General features: G+C 45.3%; 1 protein-coding gene across 1 annotated transcript in view; it reads left to right on the top strand.

Annotated features, from left to right (window-relative positions):
* The window catches only part of MYO18B (myosin XVIIIB), a 327,968-nt gene that overhangs the window by 161,606 nt on the left and 139,205 nt on the right, over nt 1–27,157 (top strand). The window contains exons 26-32 of the mRNA XM_049865475.1: nt 5,011–5,130; nt 5,743–5,851; nt 8,602–8,726; nt 13,997–14,151; nt 19,096–19,219; nt 19,868–20,068; nt 25,553–25,663. Of these exons, the coding sequence (XP_049721432.1) occupies nt 5,011–5,130; nt 5,743–5,851; nt 8,602–8,726; nt 13,997–14,151; nt 19,096–19,219; nt 19,868–20,068; nt 25,553–25,663 (945 nt within the window). The remainder of the gene's footprint in view (nt 1–5,010; nt 5,131–5,742; nt 5,852–8,601; nt 8,727–13,996; nt 14,152–19,095; nt 19,220–19,867; nt 20,069–25,552; nt 25,664–27,157) is intronic.

Genomic DNA, 27,157 nt, shown 5'->3' with positions numbered 1-27,157 from the left:
AAGTCCTGATACATGCCACAACATGGATGAACCTTATTTGCATTTCAACAACTATCCCATGTCATTTCAATACAAGTAACACCCCCAGAACACATTACAGAGATCAGTTTAAGGAATGGTAAAAAGAAGACTTCCCCAAAGACAACTGGGAACACGTTGGGAAAACCCCTCATCCATTAATCAGAAGCCGTTACTTAGATCTGATGGGTCTGGGTTCGAATCTGCCCTCTTCCACATGCTTGCCACGTGACTTCAGAATGCTCCCCGAAGCATTTTTTTTTTCTTTTCCGTTTGAAATCTGCGCTTTGGTCTAAGCAGTCCCTGGTGTGGTCAGCAAGGTGGGAAGTGAATGGGGTACGAGAGGAAGAAAAAGAAGGTGGGAAGTGATAAAGGGCTTAAATTAGAATGTGCAGAGCAGCCCCAATTTTTGTACTTCCACAATTTTTTTAGACTATTTTTGAAAGAGGAAACCCTGGTGGCGTAGTGGCTAAGTGCTATGGCTGCTAACCAAAAGGTCGGCAGTTCGAATCTGCCAGGTAGGTGTTCCTTGGAAACTCTATGGTACAGTTCTACTCTAGCCTATAGGGTCGCTATGAGTCGGAATCGGACTCTTTTGTTTATTTTTTTTCTGGTTACAAATACCACCACACCACCCAGTGCCATCGAGTCAATTCCGACTCATAGCGACCCTATAGGATAGAGTAGAACTGCCCCATAGAGTTTCCAAGGAGCACCTGGCAGATTCGAACTGCCGACCCTTTGGTTAGCAGCCGTAGCACTTAACCACTACGCCACCAGGGTTTCCTCCTGGTTACAAAAGAAGTACCTATTTGCGGTAAAAACAATTTTTTTCGACAATACAGAAAAACATCACTTGAAAATTGGAGTCTACTGAGTGTCCACACTTTCAGGGGTGGGAAAAAAATCCTATTAACAGTTTGAGAGTACAGTGTTCTGAGCAAATACAAACAAAAATAGGATCAGGCCAAACGTTCTGTTCTGCAACTTTGCTTTTTTTTCTTTCCCCCTTTGGCAGTGTATTTTGGGGCTTTTCTCATGTTAAACCTATAGATCTGCCTCCTCCTCCTTCTTCATGGGGCAGCTGGGTGATTTTTGAGACAAGCTTGTGGGTTGACAGTATGGATTGGAGGTTAGCTGGAAGGGCTCCTCTGTAGGGATCACAGCTTCTGTGTGATGACACCCCATAGTTGCCCCCAAGGGCCAGTCACAGTGCAGAGGGTCTGATGACGTCTTCATACCCAACGTTTATGGAGTAGAATCATGATGCCAGAAGGATGCTGTTGTGCTTGTTAGTTGCCTTTGAGTCAACTCTGACTCATGGTGACCTTATGCTCAGCAGAATGAAGTGCTGCCTGATTCTGCACCATCCCCATGATCACTGGCATGTCCGATTTCACTGTTAGGGCCGTTGTGTCAATCATCTCACCGTCGTTGGCCCTCTGCTCCACCAAACATGGTGTCCTTTCCAGTGACTAGTGTCTCCTGATGAAGTGTCTCCAGCAATCTGTCGTAATCCATAAGATTTTCATTGACTAAATTCTGGAAGACCACTAGGCCTTTCTTCCTAGTCTGTCTTAGTCTGAGAGCTCCACTGAGACCTGTCCACCATGGGTGACCTTCTAGTGTTTGAAATACTGGTAGCATTGCTTCCAGCCTCACAGCAGCATGCAAGCCACCACAATGCAACAGACTGACAGACGAGTGGTAATAAAGGACTTTACCAAAAACCCATTGCCGTCGAGGCGATTCCGATTCATAGCGACTCTATAGGACAGAGTAGACCTGCCCTGTGGGGTTTCCAAGGAGCAGCTGGTGGATTTGAACTGCCGACCTTCTGGTTGGCAGCCATCCTCTTTAACCACTGCACAGTGGCCCTAATGAGCACAGAGAGCACTTACCATCAGTTGCCACGGAGTCGACTCTGACTGGTGAACTTGAACTAATAACGGGCGTTGCACGTGACTTAATTCAGTGCATTTTACAGCTAAGGTGAACAAGGCCCAAAAGAGGAAGAGACTCATTTAAGGTCACACGACAGGTTAGTTGTTGTGACTGGTCTTGAACCTTGTCTCCTGCCTTTTAACTTTAGCCATTGCCTCCCACAGAATGTCGCCTCAGTTTCATGAGCTATTTTTCTTCTGTACGGGGTCCTTCCTGAGACTCTTGGCCACAAACGGCCCACCCATATGTCTCTCTCCTCTCGGGCATATCCTTAAACCTTTGAAGGCTGCATTTTGAAACAATAATACTGTAAAAGCCCACTTACTTGACCTATTTGAGATCTGTAAATTGGTCAGTGGATTTAAAAAAAATTAATGTACATGGGAATTCATTTTTTTTTAAAAAAAAAAAAGGCTTATTTTCAACTTAAAGTCTCTATACCTTAACTCACTACATTTCCTTTTTTTCTTTTGAGACACTTTTTAATTATTTTGTTGTTATTGTTGAGAATATACACAGCAAAACGTACACCAATTCAACAGTTTCTACATGTAGCGTTTAGTGACATTGACTACGTTCTTCCTACTGTGTACCCATTCTCACTCCCTTTTCTGAGTTGTACCTCCTCCATGAACATAAATTCACTGACCTCTAAGGTTCCCATCTAATCTTTCGAGTTGCTGTTGTCAATTTGATCATGTACAGATAGTTCTCAAAAGAGCATAATGCTCAAGGCAGACATTCTTTACTAGTTAAGCTAAACTATCATTTGGTTTTAAGAAGACTTCAGGGGATATTTTTAATTTAAGATTTAAAGATGATCTCAGAGCAATAATTTCACAGGTTCATCCAGCCTTCATGGCTCTAAGAAGTCTGGAGTCCATGAGTATTGGACATTCTGTTCTGCATTTTCCCGCTTTTGATCAGGACTCTGCTATAGAATCTTTGATTGAAACGTTCAGTAGTGGTAGCCGGGCACCATCCAGTTCTTCTGGTCTTATGGCAAAGGGGGCAGTTGTTCATGGAGATAATTAGCCACACATTCCATATCCTCCACTATTCCTGACTCTTCTTCTTCTGTTGCTCTAGGCAAAGAGAGACCAGTAATCATGCCTTGGATGACTGTTTGTAAGCTTTTAAGACTAGGCACTATGCGATGAACTAGGAGGTAGAACAGAAGCACTAAACATGTTATTAGACCAAGTAGCTGGCATGTCTCATGAAACCATAACCCTAAACGTCCAAACCAAGAAATAAAACCCCATGAGGTTTTTGGTTGCATATAAGCAGCCTCAGTAGCTACCCTTTATTTATTTTTTGATCATTGTAAAAATATCACACAACTTTTGCCAATCCAACTTTTTACAGGTCTACAACTTATTGACAGCAATTACAATAATCGGCTATGCAACCCTATCCTTAATCAATGTGATAATTCCAATTGCTTTTAACTCCCCCACCCCTTCCTCCCACCCCTAGTAAACACATATTGTTTTGTGACATTGGTTGCCAAATCCATGGCGTGTCAACACACTCCCCTTCTCAACCTTGGGTTCCCCATTACCAGTTTTCCTGTCCCCTCCTGCCTCCTCCGCCTTACCCTTGGGCTGGTGTGCCCAGTTAGTCTTGTTTTGTTTTATAAACCTGTCTAATGTTTGACTGAAGGGTGAGCCTCAGGAGTGACTTCAGTGCTGAGTTAAAAGGGTGTCCGGGGGCCATACTCTTGGGGTTTTTCCAGTCTCTGTCAGACCAGTAAGTCTGGTCTTTTTTTTGTGAGTTAGAATTTTGTTCTACATTTTTCTCCAGCTCTGTCTGGGACCCTCTATTGTGATCCCTCTCAGAGTAGTAGGTGGTGGCAGCTGGGCACCACCTAGTTGTTCTGGACTCAGTCTGGACCTCACCACATTTCTGAAGTAGGAACCAAGCCTTTTGAGTCTGAGCTTTTGGCATTCTGCTTATTTCTGTTTAAAACTTCTGATACATCACCATAGGATTTTGAGTTTTGGTTTCTTTAACATAGAATAAATGGCAAAGTAATCTGAAGGCAGAAACCTAATGCTTCACGTGTTTTACTTCAAATGTTTTAGAGTTGTCTCGCCTGTACCTATTTGACAGCATTTTTTAAAAAAAGTAATCCACCTTTATAGCAATTCCTTCCAAAGCATTCAACCTAGTTTTCATGGAAACTGTTTGTGCAGTGATATTTTATAGGTTTATTTAATTGCTAATCGAATAGGTAATTTCAGTAAAAATGCAATGGGCATAAACTGGTTGGGAACAAACACAGATGATACTGCATGTACGTGAATTACCTGGTGGGAGCAGAAAGGTTATGGGGAATGGCAGAGAGGTTTACTGGTAGACAGCATTCACTGAGTGGTGGGCATCTGCCAGCGTATCTTACTCTGTGTGCGTGTGTTAGACAGCGTGCAGAGACTGTTCAGTAAGGCTGGTTAAGAAAAGCTTCCCCTAGAATAGATATTTATACTTACTATGTACCAGGCACTATGCTAAGCTTCATATGACTTATTTAACATTCCTACCAATTATATGTTATTTCCCCCCTTTAAAGTTCAGACAACTGAGATCAGATAGGCATCCTGCCTTGTTCAAAAGCCACACAGTTAGTGACTGCTTGACTAAGAATTCTAACACTGCAGGACCAATAAAATTCTAAAATCCATGCTCAGAACTGTCTCGCTATACTGAAAGGTGGCTTTTCAATGATAAAAAGAAACCCACTGCCGTTGAGTTGATTCCAACTCATGCTGATCCCACATGTTACAGAGTAGAACTGCCCTGTAGGGTTTTCTTGGCTATAATCTTTATGGAAGCAGATTGGCAGGCCTTTCTTCTGCCATGCCACTATATGGGTCCAGACCACTAACTTTTAGATTAGTAGATGAGTACAAAATATTTATGCCACCCAGGGACCAGGTTTTCAATGGCAGCCAGTGGTTTTTCCAAGGGGGGCATCCACTGGAGTATACATGGGGGCAGAAGGGCTGGCAGCCACATGAGTGACCCTTTATCCATTCCCTGTCGCAGATTGCTGACTTGACGACAGAGCTCGCTGATGAGCGCTTCAAAGGTGACGTGGCCTGCCAGGCTCTGGAGAGCGAGCGGGCAGAGCGGCTGCGGGCCTTCCGGGAAGTCCAGGAGCTGAAGGTGAGGGGTTGAGGGTAGCCCAGAGGCTGGGAATGGCTGAACGGGGTGGCTTAGAATGGTTAGGACTGCTCCCCTGGGCTCATGTCTGGGGTCAGTAAGCCTAAGCAAGATGCACAGGCTTACTAACTCTCATATTCAAGGTCCTAGGGACCATTTGGGTCTCTTATTGGGGAAGTAATGGTTCAGTGACCAAATCCTCATCTTCCAAACGGAGACCCAGGTTCGATTATGGCCAATGCACCTCGTGAACAGCCACCACCCATCTGTCCATGGAGGCTTGTGTGTTGCTATAATACTGAACAGGTTTCAGAGAGCTTCCAGACAAAGACACTCTGGGAAGGAAGACCTGGCCATCTACTTCCAAAATCAGCCACTGAAAACCCTGTGGATCACAGCGGTCCAATCGGCAACCAATCACGGGGATGGCGCAGGACTGGGCAGCGTTCGTTTCATTCATTGTGAATGGGGTCACCATGAGTTGGGGGCTGACTCGACAGCTAACAACAACAACAAGTCTTGGTCTTGGAGGTGTCATGGGTGAGAACTGTGCAGTGGGTGGCCAAGCCAGGCTTCTGTCCAGCTCCTATGTATATCTGGAGACCTTTCTTCCAGAGCAAGTATGAGCAAGTACAGAAGAATTTGGGAGAAGTGGAGAAGAAGTTGGAAGAAGCCCAGCAGAAAATTCAGTTAAATGACTTGGCAAGAAGTCACACTGGAGGAGGTGAGCAGATGGGGACCCTAGGGGCCTTCTTATTCAGTCATTCATTCATTCACTTGTCAGTCATTCACTTATAGATACATACTGAGTACATACTATGCACTAGATACAGCCTTAGGGGCTGGGACCACAGCAAAGAGCAAAAGACACATCCCCTGCCCTCCTGGAGCTTACAGTCTACTGGATGAATGGTATGTGAAACAACTAATGCAACAATATTCCAAAAAAGACATTATCACTGTGACAGGCACTGATAAAAACAGTGCTTCTCTGGGCAAGGCACTTTTGTATTTACGTGCCCATTTTTTGTAGAAGTTTTGAGGAAGGCAGTTCAGTGGTTAAGAATGAAAGCTATGGAGTCACATTTCTGGTTTGGGATCCATCTCTTATGAGATGAGTAACTCTGGGAAAATAAATTGTTGTGTCTCAATTTCTTCATCTTTCAAATGGCTGATTAATAGCAAGTGTTGAGCCATGTGCTTGGCACAGAGTGCTGAGTAACTGTTAGCTGCTACGTTGTTTTTGTTACTGGCAATAGTGGGATCACTCTCCATCCTCCTAACAACCTCATGGAGTGAAAACTACTGCCATCCCCATTTTACAGATGAAAAAGCTGTGTCAGGCACTCAGCAGTTACTGAATGAATGCAGAGAAGGAGAGAGGACTTCTAATTTGCCCAATGATGGATGTGCTCAGTGGTGCCAGGAGTTTCTGGTGGTACGCATCTTACACGGTTGCCTGGAGAGCCACAGTCCATGGTCGAATGGGCGTGGCGGCATCTCTCTCAGCTTGCCACTGTGCTTCTCCTCTCTTTAGTCCAAAGGAGTCGGGTGAGGAGGATGCCCAGCATTTTAGCTCCTATAAAATGTTGACATCATTCCTTCACTGTCCCCGGAGAATTCATGCCCTAGGAATGTCAGGGACACTCGGAGGAATGGAGGCCAGGTGGCAATGGAAGAGGGGCAGGGTGCATTCACTTTCTAATCCTTGCTTGTCCTCTCGTCCTGGCTAACCCTGGAGGAGGCATTTACAAGTGAGGTTAATGTGGAGGAGTTAGAGGTCCCCTGAGACGGGAGACCCAGCAAGGTAGGGTCCATGTCATGAGTGGGAGCATGTTCACCTAGAACCAGTAGTGTGCAATGGTGCAGTTTCCACAGAAGAGGGGCAGCACCAGCTCCATCCAGACTGTGACCCACGTCTAAATGATGCTCCAGGTTTGTTTGCCTGTGGAAGGATATGAGAGTCGAATGCTAAGGGGAGATGTGCTGAGCACACGAGCTCGTTAGTCACAATGCTAAATGGGCTCTCAGCTCTGGATGCTCGTTCCAGGAATTCAATCCACAAATATTTTGTTTTTCCTTATGAAAGCAATACATACTCATTATGGAAAATGTCTAAAATATAGGAAAGTTGAAAAAAGAAATAAAACACTTTAATCATACCCCCGCAGTGCCACACAGCCTTCTCTCTGCATCACGCTGGAGTATAAATTGTTTAAAAAAAATGTTTTTCCTCCTTGCCTGGCTAAGTATTTAAAGAGAACTTTTTCTGTTATGCAGTCTGCACTGAGCTGGACACCGTGGGGGTTTGCATTAGTTGCCTGTGGCAGGCGGCTCAGACAGCAGAGCTTTATTCTCTCACAGTTCTGGAGGCCAGAAGTCCAAAAGCAAGGTGTAGGCAGGGCCATATTCCCTCTGAAGGCCCTAGGAAAGAATCCTTCCTTGCCTCTTCCTTGCTCATGGTGGTTGCCGGCAATCCTTGGCATTCCTTGGCCTATAGATGTATCGCTACAATCTCTGCCTCCATCTTCATGTGGCATTCTCCCTGTGTCTTTGCCCTAATTTACTTCTTCTTACAGGGATACTCTGGTGGCACAACAGTTCAGTGCATGGCAGCTAACTGAAAGGTTAGCGGTTCACATCCACCCAGCAGTTCCATGGGAGAAAGACCTGGCAATCTGCTTCCATAAAGATCACAGCCAACAAAACCAAACGGGCAGTTCTACTCTGTCATATGAGGTCACTATGAGTCAAAATCAACTTGACAACAACAACAATAAAGATACCAGTCATTGGATTAGGTCTTACCCTAATCTAGTATGGCCTCATCTTAACTCGTTTACACCTACGAAGACCCTAGTTCCAAATAAGGTCACATTCATAGGTACCAGGAGTTAGGACTTCAACATTATCATGAATTCACTCGACCAACAGTCACTAATTACATACTCTGTGCTACCCAACCAGGTTGGCCAGTAGGCTGATTCCATACAGGTGGGTCTTTTTGCCTATTATTCATTAGGTTCGTTAAACAATTGGTGAACCCATATCAACGTGTATGGGGAACCTTCTATGTGGAGGGAATCTTCTGTCTAGAGGGAACCTTCTAGAGGGTGTTGAGAACTCACAGATAACTAAAACAGCTCTCCTGCCCTTAAGAGTTGTGCTATCTCCTTGTATAAAGAAACACATGTGTACAGTTATGGAGACCATTGAAAACTATTAGGCAACCAAGCTTAGAACCAAGAGAGCAGTCGAGAACTTGAGACAGCTGGAGGTGGCCAGGACAGAAAGTGTTTTATTTTTATTTTAAGCTTAGACTTAAGACAGAATTTCTTAACCTGAAGTCCAAGGTCAAGCTTCAGGAGCTCCATGAATATCGAGACATTGCATGCAAAGAGCTAAGATAGTGGAGGAGAGCCACTCTCCCCCTCTCCCTTACACTTTCCTGGCCTCCCTGCCTCTGTTCAACAGCTGACGAATGGCAAATGCGCTTCGACTGTGCACAGATGGAAAACGAGTTCCTCAGAAAGCGTCTACAGCAATGTGAGGAGAGGCTGGACTCAGAGATTACATCCAGGAAAGAACTGGAACAGAAGGTAAAAGAAGGAATGGAAAGCCTGGGCCACAGGGGTGTCAGGGAGCAGGCAGCTTGTCACGTCCGATGTGGGTGATCAAGGTGTTGACTGAACCTGGGAGGGAAGAAGAGGACAAGAGCTATTTCCAAATTTCTCTATTATTGAAAATGCTGGTCACTGTAGGATATGGAAGATATTTTCTCCACATATGGGTCTTCTACCCAAGGGGTACTTTGTGGTGTGAAGAACCTAAGCATTATTAGCTCAGGGTATCTGAGTTTCAGTTCCATTTCTACTTTGATCTAGTGGAAGTTGCTTTACTTTTTCAGGCCTCAGATTTTGTACCTATAATGTAACCAAAAGGTCGGCAGTTTGAATCCACCAGGAGCTCCTTGGAAACCCTATGGGGCAGTTCTACGCTGTCTTATAGGCTCGCTATGAGTCCGAATCGACTTTATGGCAATGGGTTTGGTTTTTGGGGAATGCGATGGTAATAATGCTGTTAAAATGGTCACATTTTCTCCATTCCCATTGCTGCTATTCTAATCTGCCACCTCCATCTCTCATTTAGACCAGAGCAATATAGCCTCCTAACTGGCCTCCTTGCCTCCAGCCTCTGCCCTCCAACCACCAGCCCTACTGCAGCCAAAGAGATCTTTCTGATCTCCTTCAGATTGTTCTATGACTGCCAGTTATGCAGGCTCACGTGGTGGATTGTTTTCTTGTGTGTTTTGTGCATTTTGTTTGAGAGCTCATCTTCAGCAGATCCCTCTGACCCCGCCCCAGTAATTCTAGGTGGCCTGCGTGGTAGAATGTTCCTTTCCTTCAGATTCTCATGTGAACCTTGGGTGTTTAGGTATTTTTTTATGGTGAGTCGATCTTCAACAGGAGTTTTGACATTTTCTTTTTCACTTTTTATTCATTTTAGTGGGAGTCCTTTGTTAACAGGTTTGTGAGCGTGTCCTCCAGAAGAGCCCTTTTGCACTTTCTTTTGCTGTAGCCCCTAAGAGTATCCTAAATTCTCCACTGGAGGTTTTTGCAACATGTGAAAAGTGTCCATTTAATCTCTAAACCCACATAAGGTACTGTCTTAGTCATCTCTAGTGCTGCTGTAACAGAAATACCACAAGTGGATGGCTTTAACAAAGAGAAATTTATTCTCTCACAGTCTGGTAGGCTACAAGTCCAAAATCAGGACATCAGCTCCAGGGGAAGTCTTTCTCTTTCTAACTGCTCTGGAGAAAGGTCCTTGTCATCAGTGTTCCCCTGGTCGAGGAGCTTCTCAGGTGCAGGGAACCCTGGTCCAAAGGACGTGCTCTGCTCCTGGTGCTGCTTTCTTGGTGGTGTGAGGTCTGCACTCTCTGCTTGCTTCCCTCTCCTTTTATCTCTCATAAGATAAAAGGTGGTGCAGGCCACACTCCAGGGATATAACCTGAGGAGGGGTGTTACATCCCATCCTAATCCTCTTTAACATAATCCAATCTTGCCCCCTTAACTACAGCAGAAATTAGGATTTACAACACAGAAAAATTATAACCACAAAATGCAGGACAACCACAACACTGGGAACCGTGGCCTAACGAAGCTGACACATATTTTGCGGGGACACAATTCAATCCATAACAGGCACAAATCTGGGTTTCTGATTTCTTGTGGGAGGACTTTTCCTCCACCCAGAGCCAGGTGACAACAAGCCTTCTTATCACCCTCCTGGCCAGTGGGTGGAACTTTCCTCCTTTCCACTCACTGAGATGCAACTCCTTGAGGGTCCTGACTTAATGCAAGGGTCTCCATTCCAACTCACAGTCTCTGTGGGCCCGAGGCCTTGCCTCCTGTCATTGTGTGGGCATTAACACAGAAGCCTTTATCCTTAGGGAGTCCCTGAGTGGCACAAGCGGTTAAACACTTGACTACGAACTGAAAGGTTGGTGGTTCAAACCTGCCCAGAGGCACCTTGGAAGAAAGACCTGGCTTTCTGCTTCTGAAAGGTCACAGCCTTGAAAACCCTGTGTAGCACAGTTCTGCCCAGCACACATGGGGTCGCCATGAGCTGGAATTGGATTGATGTCAATGGGTTACTCTTAGGGATATTTCTGGGTCTGTCAGCTGCTCCTCTTCTCTCCCACCCTGCTGCTATACATCCATGTCTACCATTGCTGTTCTGGCTTTGTGTCCTCTGCTTTTCTGATAGCCTGAAATTTCCTTTCTTTCTTTAAAGTGCAGCTAAACCAAAACCAAACCCCTTGCTGTTGAGTCAATTCTGACTCATAGCAGCTCCATAGGGTTTCTGAGGCTGTAAATCTCTACGGAAGCAGACTGCCACATTTTTTCCCTTGGAGCAGCTGGTGGTTTTGAACTGCTGACCTTTCAGTTAGCAGTCAATCGCTTTAACCACTGTGCCACCAGGGTTCCTTAGACATTACAAATATAATCTAGTCTTATCTAGCCTTTCTAGTTGGATGTATTGATAGTTTGGCCTCTTTATGTGTCCTTATGTTGTCTTCAGCCACCCCTAGTCTATACTCTAATCTACACTCTAATCAGTCTAGTGTGTGTTGTTATTGTTGTTAGATGCCATTGAGTTGGTTCGACTCATAGTGACCCTATATAGAACAGAATGAAACACTGCCTGGTCCTGCACCATCTTCACCATCGTTGCTGTGTTTGAACCCATTGTTGCAGCCGCTGTGTCAGTCCATCTCATTGAGGGTCTCCCTCTTTTTCGCTCACCCTCTACTTTACCAAGCATGGTGTCCCTTTCCAGGTACTGGTTCCTCCTGATAACATATCCAAAGTATGTGAGACAAAGTCTCACCGTCCTTGCTTCTAAGGAGCATTCTGGTTGTACTTCCTCCAAGACAGATTTGTTCATTCTTCTGGCAGTTCATGGTATAATCAGTATTCTTCACCAGTGCCATAATTCAAAGGCATCTGTTCTTTGGTCTTGCTTATTCATGGCCCTGATATGTAGCATTTACAAATTTCCATGGTGTAAATACTCCCACTGTGGCTGATTTCAAACTACCATTGTAATGTCACCGAGCATGGAGTTGGAAAGAGATAATTGACCTCACGTGCTGGTGTGAGCCAGCTGCAGCACACCACTGACTCCAACCATGCTCAATTTTCTTCTTCCAGAAGACACCTTGTTCTTTCTCACCTCTGGGCCTTTCACATGCTGTTCCCTGTTCCCAGACATTTTTTCTTAATCTAACTTTCCCTAGATAACTCCATCTATTCTTAAGATCTAAGCTTAAATATCAATTTTTCCAGGAAGTGTTCTCTGATGCAGATTGGTTTGGGTATCACTGGATTGTTTCCCCAAAAGAAGCCTTATTGTGCTCTGTTGTACTTATTTGCTTCCTTCTTGGTCTCCCCAATAGACAAAATACCCTAAGAGTGGAGGTCATATTTTCCTGTCTTACTATTATGTCCTCTAAACCAGCTGCTGTTGAGTTAATTACAACCCATGACATGACAACCCCATGTGTGTCACAGTGGAACTGTGCTCCATAGGGTTTTTGATGGCTGATTTTTCAGAAGTAGGTCACCAGGTCTTTCTTCCGAGGTACATCTGAGTAGACTCAAACCTCCAACCTTTTGGTTAGCAGCTGAGTTCGTTAGGCATTTGTACCACCCAGGGACTGCACAGAAAAGTGTCATGTAACCCCTTGTAGACATGGGCAAGGCTGAGATACATAGGATTTTATAAATGATGAAAAGCAAGCCTCAGTATCCTCCATGGTGGTCACTTCTTAGTCAGACGTTAAATTGTGACCCTCAAGACATTCAAAGTTGTAGATAAACACAGAAGAACAACCGTGGGGAAGCAGCACAGTTCTTTAATAACAAATTATGAAGTCAGGTCATTTTCCCCAAGGAAGGGGGATATTCGTGCTACATTAAAAAGAAATAAAACGGCAACCTTTTCTGAGCAGTGGAATATAAGAAAACATCCCATTTGCCTCCAAATACTGAATTTAGAATTACAGGCTTCATTAACTCAGCGTTTTGCTTATTTAAAGCAAGTTTTTAATGAGGCCATTTCTTCAAAGTGAGTGTGCTGAGTTGCACTCTTTCCCAGATCTAAACTAGGACATTTGGAAGGCTGTTTCCTGGAGGAAGATGCAACAGGCTTTGCTTTGCTGTTTGTTTAAGGCTGTGCTCATTCCCATGTAATTCAGCCCAGCTAATGTGCCATTTGGAAAGCTTGGTGGCATAGTGCTTAAGAGCTACAGCAGCTAACCAAAAGGTCAGCAGTTTGAATCCACCAGGCACTTCTTGGAAACCCTATGGGGCAGTTCTACTCTGTCCTCCAGGTTGCCATGAGTGGGAATCGACTCAATGGCAATGGGTTTGGTTTGGTTTTAGTTTAATGTGCCATTTACTGCTCTAACCTTTAGGGCCTGCCTGTCTCTTGGTGGAAGAGGGTTTCCTGGTCAGATTTTCTAGACATGCCATTTTGGCTGCTCCATGGCCACCTGTTTTCTGTTGCCATCGAATCAATTCCGACTCATAGCAACCCTGTAGGGCAGAGTAGGACTGCCCCATAGGGTTTCCAAGGCTGTAAATCTTTACGGAAGCAGACTGCCACCTCTTTTTCCCACAGAGCAGTTGGTGGATTCAAACCACCAACCTTTCTGTTAGCAGCCGACTGCTTAACCACTGTGCCACCAGGGCTCCTTGCTCCATGGCTAATCCTCACATATCTTCCCAGATTATGCCAGCCAATGGGGTTATTAATTATATGGTGCTCATGAGGCTGTCAAGTTGAGACAGGGCATGGAAAGACTCTGTGGGTGTGTTGGCAGAAGAATAATCAAGGAAAAAGTAAAAACAATCCTAAAAGATTGGTAGAAGCCTGGGTGGCACAAGTGGTTTGCGATTGGCTGCTAACCCAAAGGGTGGGTGTTTGAACCCACCCAGCAGCTCCAGGGAAGAAAGGACTGGTGAACTGCTTCCATAAAGATTACAGTCAAGAAGACCCTATGGAACAATTCTACTTTGTAACACATGGGGTTGCCATGAGTCAGGGGCTGACTTGTCCATGGCAGCTAACAGCAAGAAATTGATGGAATTACCCCATTTTATCCTGAGCAAACTGAGGCTCAGAGAAGTAACTCTCTCAAGGTGACACAGGTAGAAAGTGGCCAAGACAGGGCCTCTCTGGCTCCAGTGACTGTTCTCTTTCCATTACACTCACCCTGGAAATGGAAGCTCCTGGAAGTATAAAGTACAAAGCCCTGTTCAGCTCCATCAGAGCGGGGTAATTCATTCGGTTGCTTCCACAGCTTGGGGAGCTGCAAAGTGCTTACGAGGGGGCCAAGAAGATGGCTCACCAGCTAAAGAGGAAGTGCCACCATCTGACCTGTGACCTGGAGGACACCCGTGTCCTGCTTGAGAACCAGCAAAGCCGAAACCACGAGCTAGAGAAGAAGCAGAAAAAGTGAGTTGTGTTCAGCATGGTCACCTGGGCTGCCAGGGTGTACATGGCTGCATTGGTGCTGGGGTCTTCTGGGACCTCCAGGTTCTTCTCCTAAGTCTCATCAACTCTGTTGGTCCTCCCCATCCATGGGGTTTAAATCTTGGATCTGCTGTAATAACCCCCTCCCTCCACCACACACACGCACACACGCACATGCACACACACCTTAAGGAGCCCTGGTAGTACAACAGTTAAGCACTTGGCTGCTAACCAAAAAGTTGGCTGTTTCAACCCACCCAGTTGCTCCACAGGAGAAAGATCTGGTGATCTGCTCCTGTAAAGACTGCAGTCTGGAAAGCCCTATGGAGCAGTTTTACTGTGTCACGTAGGGCCGCTATGAGGTGAACACTAACTCGATGTGGTAGGTTCTCCCAAGAATCCAGGAAGAAATTACCCTCTTCTCTTACCTAACCCCAACTCTGCTACTGATTGACCATGTGAGCTTGTGGAACTTTCTTGGCTTCTCTGGGCCTCAGCATTCCCATTTGTCAAGTGAAGGGTTTGCTAGGAAGGGTACAGGCAGCACAACATGGTGGTTAGGAGCGCAGGCCCTGAGGCTGAACCATCCAGGTTCAAGTCCCAGATGTGCCCCTTCCTAATTGTGTGACCTTGGGCAAGTCATTCAATCTTCCTCACCCTGAGATTCCTTATCCTTAGGTGCGGGGGATGAGAACACCTCCTTGTGATGAGGACTGGGTGATACGGTTGACATACCCAATGGGACTAATGTTCGTAGAAGATCATGAATGATAACGCCACTTCCTACCCCCGTTGTTGAAAATGGGTAAAAGAATGGAGACCAAAACACTGAGTGGCTTCCCTTCTTATTTAGGGCTTAGGCTTTTTGATCCTGTGAGCAATTCTGGCAGGAACTGGACCTTGAACACAAACAGGATGCCAATCTTGAATCTGCACACTGGTCCCAATAGTTGCTTTCCCATCGGGGATGCTGTCACAGCTGGTCGATGGCGGAGCCTAGATTGGAACCCAGGCACACACTCCTGGTCCTCCTTAGGTAAAACCTCAGGGCCCATGACTCTTTTATTCCTTGACAACGTGGCTGTGTCTTAAGTTCTATAGCTCACTTGGTGAGGGTAGAGGTGGGCAAGGGTCCTGTTTTGAGCCAGGCAAGTCCGAATGGAGATTTCGTAGGAGGCAAATAGACAAAACTCAGTCAAATATAGAAGGTCCAGAATAAAATACAGAAGAATATTATGTGTGCTAGGACCAGGTTTTGCAGAGGATATTTACATGGGAGGAGTGGAATGGATTTTGAATTTGATTTGCATTAAATATTGTTTCTCTCATTTATCCTTGAGCTTTCCTGAGCTGGCTTCTTTGAGATAAAAAAAAATCTTTTGGGGATTGTTCACTTGCCTCTCAAACTGGTGGTTCAGTGGTAGAAGTCTTGCCTTCCTTGTGGAAGACATAGGTTTGATTCCTGACCAGTGCATTGCAGGCACAGCTACCATCTGCCTGTCCGTGGAGGCTTGCATTTTGCCCTGACACTGAACAGGTTTCAGCAGAGCTTCCAGACTAGGAAGAAAGGCCTGGCGATCTACTTTTGAAAATCAGCCCATGAAGACCCTATAGATTACAATGGTCCTATCCACAATCCACCATGTTAGGATGGTGCAGGACCAGTCAGCTTTTTATTTTGTTGTTCACGGGGGTACCATGACTTGAGGGCCAACTTTACAGCAGCTAACAACAACAACAACATAAATGTCTCACTCTATTCCCTTTTCCACCTCCCCATGGGTGCTCTTTATGGTATTGACAAAGAAAATAGAATATACCGCGGACTGCCAAGAGAACAAACGAATCTGTCCTGGAAGAAATATAGCCAGAATGTGCCTTAGAAGTGAGGATGGCAAAACTTCATCTCACTTACTTCAGACACGTTGTCAGAAGGGATCATTCCCTGGAGAAGGACATCATGCTTGGTAACGTAGAGGGTCAGCAAAAGAAGGAAAGATTCTCAGTGAGATAGGATGACACGGTGGCTGAAATGATGGCCTCAAGCATAGCAGTTATTGTGAGGATGGCATAGTACTGGGTAGTGTTTCATTCTGTTGTACATGTGGTCACTATGAGTTGGAACCAACTGGAGAGCACCTAACAACATCAACAACATGGGTGCTCTGGCCAAACCTTACCCTTGCAGCAGGGAAAATGGTTCTGTCATACCTTGGTCATTTGCTGTGTGACTTTGTCAAATGACATTACCTCTCTGAGCCTTGCTTTCCCCACCTGTAAATGAGAGGCATGGACTCCATCATTTCCTAGGTCTGCTTCCAACTTTGATAACCTTGGCTCTCACCTGTGAATTCCACTCCTGTTCTGAAGGGGCTTAAGGGGGTTTCAGCTGTCTGATGGGAAGGTGGCCTGCCCCTGGAGTTTGTGCAGCCAGATAATTTCATCTATCTGGTCTTTCCCTCACTCCTTTGGAAAGAAGCCCTCATTCCAGGTCCTCAAGAATCCATGATGCCCCGCTGGGAAAGTCCCCATTTCTTCGTACTTATATCTTCTCCTCTGAAAACGCACCTAGCCTATGATTCTCCCAGGTCTGCTACCATCTCTTGGCAGAAGCCAATTTTTGTTCCAACGCTAATTGCAGATGGCAGAAATTACCTTTCCAAGTGGTTTAGCATTTAAGTTGGGAGCCTATGAGGACAGCAGAAGTCTTAGTCTAATGGCCGAATTTTAGGAAGAATGACTATGGGGAGGGAGAGATTTAGAAGTCAGCATGGCAGTACTTCTTCGTATCTTCATATCTAAGTCTCATCAAATTATGGCTGCAGCTGCTTCTGTAGTTGCTGGTTCCAAGCTAGAGTGATGCCTCCATACTGGCCGAGTTCCTTGTCCCCAGCTTGGCTTCTAAGTTCAAAGTGGTTCAGAATGGTTCCATGTGGAGTTGGCTTCTTGTTGCCATGGCTACCCGTAAAGCTCGGTTCCAAGGTCCGATGGAACTCCCAGCTGGCTTCCTTGGGGTGAGCCCCTTGCTGGGTTCACTGACTACCACAGTCATGGGAGGCTGAACCCTTGGCCCTTTCTGAGTGGGGTGAAGGGTAGATGAGAATCTGCCCAGCCTCAGTTAGTTGTCTGGTCAGTATGTTCTAGAAGTCGGGATCTGTAGGAGCCATTCATTGGTGTCAGGTGGCCTGTTAAATCCAAGGACACCTCTGAAACATCAGTTACTCCTACTCTTATCCCTCCTGTCCTAGGGCATGGGCAGGTAGATGGGGAGTAGCTAAGACAGAGGAGAAGCTGGGTACAGAGCCCACCTCCACCACTTTGGAACTTTGGACTGAGTCATTCCACCTCTCTGAACTTCAATTTACTGCTCTGTAAAATGGGTATAGTATCTTTCTTGCTGAATTGCTAGGAAGACTAAATGGACCAGAACCCAGGGCCTGGCACATTGGGACTGCTGGATCATCATTTTCATTACTGTTATCATGTTTCCATTCAGAGGCTGCAAGTAGAGCCTCTTGAATGATGTCACCAAAAGTCAACCAGAAAGCTCCTGGGCTGTCCCAGCAGTAGGACTCCCTTGTACAACCCATGATTGGCTTTTTCTGGGGTCTGAGATTTCTAATGACCCATCTAGTGTTAGGGGACACTGGATTATCTTGTAACAAGGGAGACCTTCTTGTCACCAGGGCCCAAGCCCTATGCCTAGTTCTGTCATTCTGTCCACACACAAGTCTTCAGGAGCAATGGGACTTCCTGTGTGGGCTGAGGGCAGGTAACTCAACGTCACGGCCTATTGAGGCTTGTCAAAGGCTCCTCCACTGATAGTGTAGAAGGTGGGGATCACTGACAGGGACAATGTGAAGCATAGGAAGCGTTTCTCGCCCGTGGTGACCATCAGCAAGGGAAGGTGGGCCCTTGAGGAGACATATCCTAATACCCTGCGTGGCTCTCAGTGGCATTCTTGGGTCTTTGGGTTTTCTTCTTGGGAAACAAATAAAAACAATCCTTACTCTATAAATGTCTAGCATTGTATCAATAATTATCATGCTTTAATGTGGTTTATGAGTTTTTTTTTTTAAGGCATACAAAGAAACCCTGGTGGCGTAGTGGTTAAAAGCTATGGCTTCTAACCAAAAGGTCGGCAGTTCGAATCCACCAGGCTCTCCTTGGAAACCCTATGGAGTAGTTCTATTCTGTACTGTAGGGTTGCTATGAGTCAGAATCGACTTCATGGCAATGTTTTTTTTTTTTTGTCTCTTAAGGCATACGGTGTAGTGTAAAATATGAAATGTGGAATGTCTCTGGTTTGTGTAGATATATATTCATTCATTTGTTCATCAATCAACAAATATTTATTAGGTGCCAAACCTGGGCTTGTTAGAGAGTTCAAGGTTCTGGGCATGTAGTGGCAAACCAGATAGATTAGCTTCTACTATATATATATATATATTTTAATTTATATGCTAAGAGATATGGATGCTAACCAAAAGGTTGGCAGTTCGAACCCACCAGCTGTTCCTTGGAAATCCTGTGGGATAGTTCTACTCTGTCATATAGGGTTGCTGTGAGTTGGAATCGACTCGACGGCAGTGGTTTTTTTTTTTTTTTTATATATCTGTATATAATTTTACTGTATTTTTGCTTTTATCTATATACATTTTTTTATATCAGTTTCCTAATAAGCGTATCCAGCATTTTGTGGAAACTCTATATAAACCCTAAGAGTTGCTCTTGGGTGTTGCAGATCCTTATCCTACATCCCAACCTTACATAAAAACATTGAGCAAATCCTCCATCATTCTGTTCTCAGTCAATCTCTCTCTCTCTTTCTTGGTTTTTAGCAAACTAGCTACCTCTCTCCATCCCCACCCCAATGTTCCCTACTATGGTGCCATGGTGCTGTGACACATGTTCTTCCTTGGACAGGTTTGATATGCAGCTGGCCCAGGCCTTGGGTGAGTCTGTGTTTGAGAAGGGTCTCCGGGAAAAAGTAACCCAGGAGAATACCAGCGTCCGGTGGGAGCTAGGCAAGCTTCAGCAGCAGTTGGAGGTAAGGGTGGGAGGGCATGGCACCATCTTGGATTTTTCTTACTGGGTCTTGGGTAACCCTATGTCACATCTGCTACAGATGGTAACAGGGAGGGAACCCTGATTGGTTGTCCTGGTTGGCAAGGCAGCTGGAATAATAGAGCCCAGCATAACTTAATAAAACAGTGGTTGGCAGATTGATCATCAGATCTCCCTACTTGACGTCAAGATCTTGTTCTAGCTATCTGTATGAGTTCCAAGGTGCCCATCTAGGAGGTGTAAGAGGCTTGGCAGACAGTGAGTTAGCTCCAGATGGTCCAAAGTTATGTGACCCCCCAGAGCTGGCTTCCTAACCTGGAACCATCATTTCTGGAAACCCGGCCACCCTGCTCTGATGTCTCAGTTCCAGCCTCAATAGGCACACACTCCCTTACATGCTTTGAGACCTAACTGAAGGGACAGTGGCAATGCTCTCCCACAAACACCCCCACCACTGCCTGTCCCAGCTGTCCTAAGAGCAGTTCTCACTACTGTCCCATGGGGGCACTCTGTGGGGCCTCCAGGTGGAGATATGCATTGAAAAGTGGAAAGTCAAGTGCTACTCCAGTAGGTATCCCTCAGGGCCCCTGCCTCAAGTGACTCCAGATCGCTGCCCTCTTTGTCCCTGAAGCAAAAGGAGCAGGTCACCTTGCAGCTGAAGCAGGAGGTGGAGAGGCTACAGGCCCATAAACAGGAGCTGCTGAGGTCTCCCTCAATGGGGCAAAATGGCGTTGCTGATTTAAAGGAGAGGCTTTGGAAGATGGAATCCAGTGCCCTCGAGCAACAGAAAATCCAGAACCAGCAGGAAAACACCATCAAGCAGCTGGAGCAGGTAGGAAAGCCCTGTTCAACTGTCCCATGCTGGCTCCAGTGCAGAGTGATGTTATTCAATATGGCAGATGCCTCACTGGGCTGCTCCTCGTCTGTCTGTGGTTCCTTGTTACCCCAGCAGAGCCCCTACCTGTACCTATCAGAAATCCTGTAGCCTCACATGCAGCTAGCCCTCTCCTAACGTCCTGCAAGCCTCAATGTCACTTCTTCAGAGAAGCCTGCCCTGCTCACCTTCTTGAAAATAGCTCCCACCCAATGCTCCATTCACTAACCTTCTTCTATCTTCTATCACATTAGATATAATATTTAAAAATTTGCTAATGCCTCTTTCCTCTATTAGGCTATAAGTTCCATGACAGCAGGGATTTTGTCAGTCCTGCTCATCATTGCATCTCCAGAGCCTAGAATGAGGCCAGGTCCATAGTTGGTGCTCAGTATCTGCTGATGAAATAATTAACATTTATCGAGCACTTTCTGTGTACTAGACCCATTCCTAAGCCCTGCCCCTGTAGCATCTTACTGAAGCTCCACAAGAACGTTATGTGGTGAGATGTTAGGGTTATCACCCACCTTGCCGATATGAAAGCGAGGGCTCAGAGATGTGGAGTAAATGGCTGAGATTTGGAGCACACGTGATCTGACTCCACAGTGCCTTGAATGCCTGCTGTGTACCCAGCACTGTGCGCAGCCTCGAAGACTTCTTTGGGAAATGTAAAGTAACTAAAGGGAATAAAGCAGGAATATCAAACACTGTGGCACCAGCACCCTCAGCCAGGTACCAGATGAATAGTTGATTTGTCTGCTTATTTGTTTATACCCCCACCTCTTTCTACAAAGAATTTGAGGCAGATTGGTGGCATAGTGGTTAAGAGCTATGGCTGCTTACCCAAAGATTGGCAGTTCAAATTCACCACGTGCTCCTTGGAAACCTTATGGGGTAGTTCCACTCTGTCCTATACGGTCTCTATGAGTGAGAATTGACTCAACGGCAACAGGTTTTTTTTTTTTTTTTTAATGGTCTATGGAGTCCCCAGGTGGTGCAAACAGTTAACACATTCAGCAACTAACCAAACTTTTGGTAGTTTGAGTCCACCTAGAGGTGCCGGAAGAAAGGCCTGGTGATCTTCTAAAAAAATGGCCATTGAAGACCCTATGGAGCACAGCTGTACTCTGACACGCATGGCAACACCATGAATTGGAATCAACTTGATGGCAACTGGTGTTATATATGCATAATAAAATCGGAAATTATAAATAAAAAAATCCAAGCCAAAAAGATACAAATTAAAGCAGACCCTAAAGAAGGGTTGGGGACAGGAAACTAAAATGCAGATACACAAATTATATGGTCTTACACTCTGAATAGCGTTAGCTCTAAAATTCCTAGTAGCCAGAGAGAAAAAGGAAATATGAGCTCCATGCTTTCACTATTCCTAAGATAAAAACCAACCAGTTTTTCTGGGAAGAAAGACTTCTCCTAACGCTTAGCTCAAAAAAACATTCCCATATAGGAGTTCAGAAAGGGCAGTTATTTTAAAATCGTTTTAAGGCTGGACCCCTTTTTTCAAGAAAATATGACCAGGTGGCATAAATGTGTAAAGCAGATGATCCCTGAGCAGCTCTGTTAAAGCAGAGCTTGCAAAGCGGTGGTATCAATCCTTGGCTACCCTATTCCATCAAGAAGGAGACTCGATGAGTTTTAAGACACAGGTGTGAAAGGACAGAGCCTGGAGGGTGCTGGAGGCTAGTTAAGGGGCTGAGTCTGTCGCTGGTAGACTTAAAAACAGATATCCTTTGCGTACTTGGTCAACTATATTTATTAAGTACCTACCATGTGTCAGGTGAGACACTGGTGGTTCAATGGTAGAATTCTCATCTTCCCACGCAGGAAACCCAGGTTTGATTCCCAGCCAATGCACCTCATGCCCAGCCACCACCCTTCTGTCAGTGAAGGCTTGCATGTTGCTGTTAGCACTGAGTGGTCCCCTGGTGGTATCTTAAAGAGTTAACACTGGTTTACAGAACATCAGGGTGCTGTGTGATGTAAACACAGAACAGCATTTGGAACCTAGTGGTGTAGATGGAATGGAACTTTCAGGCTAAGGTGGAGTAGGAAGAAAGGCCTGGTGATCTACTTCCAAAAATCAGCCAGTGTAAACCCTGTGGAGCACAACAATCTAATCCACAGCGATTATGGCCATGACACAGGACTGGGCAGTGTTTGGTTCTATTCATGGGATCGCCATGAGTCAGAGGGCAACTTGATAGCAGCAAGCAGCAACATGTGTTGGGCACCTTTTGAGTGCTAAGGATGCAGCAGTGAGCTTCAGCCCTCCTGAAGTATGGTCATGTTGAGTGTTATGGAGAAGCGTGGGGCTCTATGGGAAAGGTTAACTTGCAGTTTAGTCTTGGGAGCAGCGTTGAGGGAGTGGTCAGGGAAGACTTCCCAGAGGAAGCGACATTTAGTGAAGCTGAAACCTGACAACTGAGTCAGAGCTGGCCTATTAGAGTGTCCCAGGCAGGGAGAACAGCCTGTGCAAAAGTCCGGAGGCAGGAAAGTCATATGCCTTTTAAGGAGCTATGAATGATGCATCCAGACAGAGTCCTTGAGGCAGCTCTCATCTATATGACCTTAAGCAAGTCCCCTATTTTCTTTGGACTTTAGCCTCCTTATAAACCAAAACAATAAAAACAAACCAGTTGTACAGGCCCAGTAGACCATGCATCCTTGTCGGTCAAGTTAAGGAAAAACCAATTGCCATTGAGTCGATTCCCACTCATGGCCAACCCATGTGCATCAGAGCAGAGCTGGGGCTCCATAGGGCTTTCGGTTTGAGTCTTGTCGATCCCCTAGCTTCCCCCTCACCCCCAGCTATGAATCTGTGCAGCTTCACAAAGAAGATAGAATCTGTGCAGGTCTTTAAGGGATGGGGAGGATGGTGCAACATCACATAGCGCCCCAGTGCTCTGTAAACCAGCAGGAGCCTCTCAGAGCCAGGGATTAAATAAAGGCAAGCACTTTTGAAAATCGTGGACTGGTGGTATCTTAAAGAGTTAACACAGTGAAGCAAAAATGTACTACTGTTACCTCAGGGACCTCAAAATTAATGCAACTTCTTGATTTTCCAAACTCAACTTAGACAGAAGGCAAGGCTGACTCAAGACTTTCATCCATCTTTAGCTTTACCCATAGCCTCACACTGCATTGTGCCCTTGTAGACATTTAGTAGATATTTATTGATTATAATATAGTACTTTTTTCCAGGGCATTTTATGTTAACTCATATAGGCTTGACATAAATGGTATTGCGGACGTCAGGAGTGTCCGAGAGGCTGGAAAAAATGAAAAAGAAATATTGTATTTGCTTTCTTAGAGTCCTCGTTTTGGATTATCTTCCCATAACCTCTATCGTTTTATAAGAGGGAAGGAAGTTGACATTTAAAGGGGGCCTACTATCTGTCTGGCACTGTGATGTACAATATCCTTTTTAATTTTCACCACGGGACTATGTATCAAACCAGTTGCTGTCAAGTTGATCTTGACTCATGACGACCCCATGTGTGTCTGAGTAGACATGTGCTCCATTGAGTTTTCAATGGCTGTGATCTTTTAGAAGTGGATTGCCAGGTCTTTCTTCCAAGGTTCTTCCGGGTGGATGTGAATCACCACCTTTTTGATTAGTAGGCACGCACTTAACGCTTTGCACCACCCAGGGTCTCCTACAGACCTACATAACAAGGAATATTATCAACTTTTTAAAAGACCAAGATTTTTTTTCTCAACTTAATTTCCACGTGAGGGTAGTTGTTGTGAAGAACCTCAGAAAGCTTGGTGAGAAGGGCTGGAGCTTCACAGCAAATGATCACAAAGATACCGTTTCTACAATGTAACCCATCTATAACGCTGGGCTCCAAGTGCTGCTCCATGGTCCATAACACAATTCCATAAAATCTTTAAAATATAGACTCCTGTACCCTGGAGATTCTAGTTCAATGGGTCTAGGGCGAATCTCTGGAGTTTACTTTTATTTAAAGTGAATTGTTGTTGGTAGTTGCTGTCGAGTCTTCTCTAACACATAGTGACCTTCTGTAGAACAGAATGAAACCTTGCCAAGTCTGATGCCAACTTCACGATTGCTGGCATGTCTGAGTACATTGTTGTGACATTTTGTAGTGCCTCCCAACCCAGGAGGCTCATCATCCAGCACCATATTGGACAGTATTCTGTTGTGATCCATAAGGTTTTCATTGGCCAGTTTTTGGAAGTAGATCACCAGGCCTTTCTTCCTAGTCTGTCTTAGCCTGGAAGCTCCTCTGAAACCTGTCTACCATGAGTGGCCCTGCTGGTATTTGAAATACTGGTTGCATAGCTTCCAGCATCATAGCAACACACAAGCCACCACAGTACAACAAACTGGTTAAGTGCAGTAAGTAATTCTAATGCCACAAAACCTGAGAAGCGAGAGTTCAGGTCAGTCTCTCAATTATGCAGGTCAGGAAAGTAAAGCTTGAACTAGAGCTGGAACCCATGACTTATGCCTCCTGTTCTAGAACATTTTATATAGCATCACACAGTTTAAATATCATGCACAGCTCTTTGCTTTTTCCACACAGGTTTCAGAGGCTCTTAATTATGTCAGAATGCCAGGAAGGGAGAGGATACTCTTTTCTCTCTGTATTCAAAATAATGGGGAAAGGACATTTAATGAATATTTATATGCCAGGAACTGTGCTAAGGGCCTTCCATGAATTATCTCATTTAATTCTCATAGTAGCAACCTAAGATACCTGTTTTCTACAGAGAAAGGGACCTGATGAGAGACAAAGTAAATGCCCAAGGTAACATCTTGGGTAAGTTACTCCCCTCTCCAGGCTTTCATTTCTACATAGATAAACTTTTATCCTGCTATCTAGTCTAGTCACCCATCCATCCACCCATTCATCCATCCATCTACCTGTCCACCCACCCACCCACCCATCCAGCCAACCATCCAAACACCCACCCAAAACACCATCACTGATATCTGCTCCAAACCCATTGCATTCAAGTTGATTCCGACTCATAGCAACCCCATGGGACAGAGTAGAACTGCCACCACAGAGTTTCCAAGGAGCAGCCGGTGGATTCGAGCTGCTAACCTTTTGGTTAGCAGCTGAGCTCTTAACCTGCTAACCAGGGCTCCGATATCTGCTCTAGGAATGACAAATCTGTTTCATCCTAAGAGTGTTGAGAAGGATTCTGAGGCTGCATTTAAACTCAGTGGGAAAGAGTGATCGATTCCTGTTATGATCATAGAACAGGATAGAGGTAGCACTTGGGTCACTTATCTACCGTATCTAACCTTCACGGGTGGCTAGGAGAATAACATGTTGTCTCACACATGCACTCCAAAAATGAAAAGTGCAATTGCAATACAAAGAATGCCATGGAGGGCCAGGGGAGTAGAGTGTGTCACCCTCAGGTATTGTTCTTGCTGCCCCCCAGCTTCGTCAGCGGTTTGAGCTGGAGATTGAGCGGATGAAGCAGATGCACCAGAAGGACCGCGAGGACCAGGAGGAGGAGCTGGAGGACATCCGCCAGTCCTGCCAGAAGCGGGTATGTGGGCAGCTGGCACAGCCATGCCTTGGGTCCCTGGCACAGCCAATCTTGGTGCCCTCTTCCTCAGAGTGAGAAGGAGGCCAGGGCCTCGGGACAGGTCTTTCTACCAACCACCTGAGACCTTAGTTCCCTGAGTGCTTTCAAGGGTGCAGGAGCAGAAGTACCTACCTTAAATATAATTTCAAGACTTCCAGAAGTCTCTGGAACTTCCCAGCATAATTACCCCAAGATTTATGCCAAGACCCCATAACGTCAGGTGACCGATGCCCTGGGTAAGGACTTACGAGTTTCGTGAAGGGGACCAGCCCCTTTTAACTATTTCTCTCACATCTCAAATAATTTCTTATATTTTGTTCAAGTTAGTTGTAGAAATTTCACACTGTGTAAGAAAGGAATGAACTCTTGAAGTCTTACCACCCATAAACCATTGCTATAACTATTTTTAAATGTTCTTTCATAACTCTCCTTTGTTACATACAAACACACATACATATTTGTAGAGATAGCATCTTACCTAAAAAGGTCATGCTGTTTTGAAGCCTACTGTTTTCACTTCGAAGTTTGTCACAACCTCCTTCCATATCAATAAACACAGATCTGACTTACATGGTTAGTAGCTTAAAACATCCCTCCTAGTGCAGGCGCTCCAGTATATTCAACAAACTCCCTGCCCTTACACATTGAGGTTGTCTTAGTCATCTCCCAGCCACCAAAAACCCAGTGCCATCGAGTCATCCAGTGCTGCTATAACAGAAATACCACAAGTGGATGGCTTTAACAAAGAGAAGTTTATTCTCTCACAGTTTAGTAGGCTACAAGGCCACATTCAGGGCATCAGCTCCAGGGTAAGGCTTTATCTCTCTGTTGGCTCTGAAGGAAGGTCCTTGTCATCAATCTTCCCTTGGTCTGGGAGCATCTCAGCACAGGAACCTCAGGCCCGAAGGACACACTCTGCTTCCAGCACTGCTTTCTTGGTGGTTTGAGGTCCCCAACTCTCTGCTTACTTCCCTTTCCTTTTATCTCTTGAGACATAAAAGGTGGTACAGGCCACACCCCAGGGAAACTCCCTTTACGTTGGATCAGGGATGTGACCTGGCAAGGGTGTTATAATTCCACCCTAATCCTCTTCAACATAAAATTACAACACAAAATGGAGGACAACCACCGAATATTGGGAATCATGGCCTAACCAAGTTAATACACACATTATTTACCCAGTGCCGTCATTTGGGGGAATATAATTTAGTCCACGACAGAAGTTGTTTCCAATTTTCTGGTATTATAACCAATGCTGAGATGAGCGCCCTTATAGATGCACTGACTGATGTGAATGGATGATGGATCTTAAGGTAGAATTGATGCAAAGCTTTGGGTTAAACCTTCTTTAATAGGCTGTCACTGCAGGACTTCTCTGGGACTTTCATGGCCTTTTGTGCAACTGTGAATCTCCAGGAAGGGGCTGAGTAGTATTTCCCAAATTTGACTCCCATT

Source organism: Elephas maximus, chromosome 22 (genome assembly GCF_024166365.1).
Source record: "Elephas maximus indicus isolate mEleMax1 chromosome 22, mEleMax1 primary haplotype, whole genome shotgun sequence".
Lineage (NCBI taxonomy): Eukaryota > Metazoa > Chordata > Mammalia > Proboscidea > Elephantidae > Elephas > Elephas maximus.
This window is presented reverse-complemented; position numbering and strand designations above follow the sequence as displayed.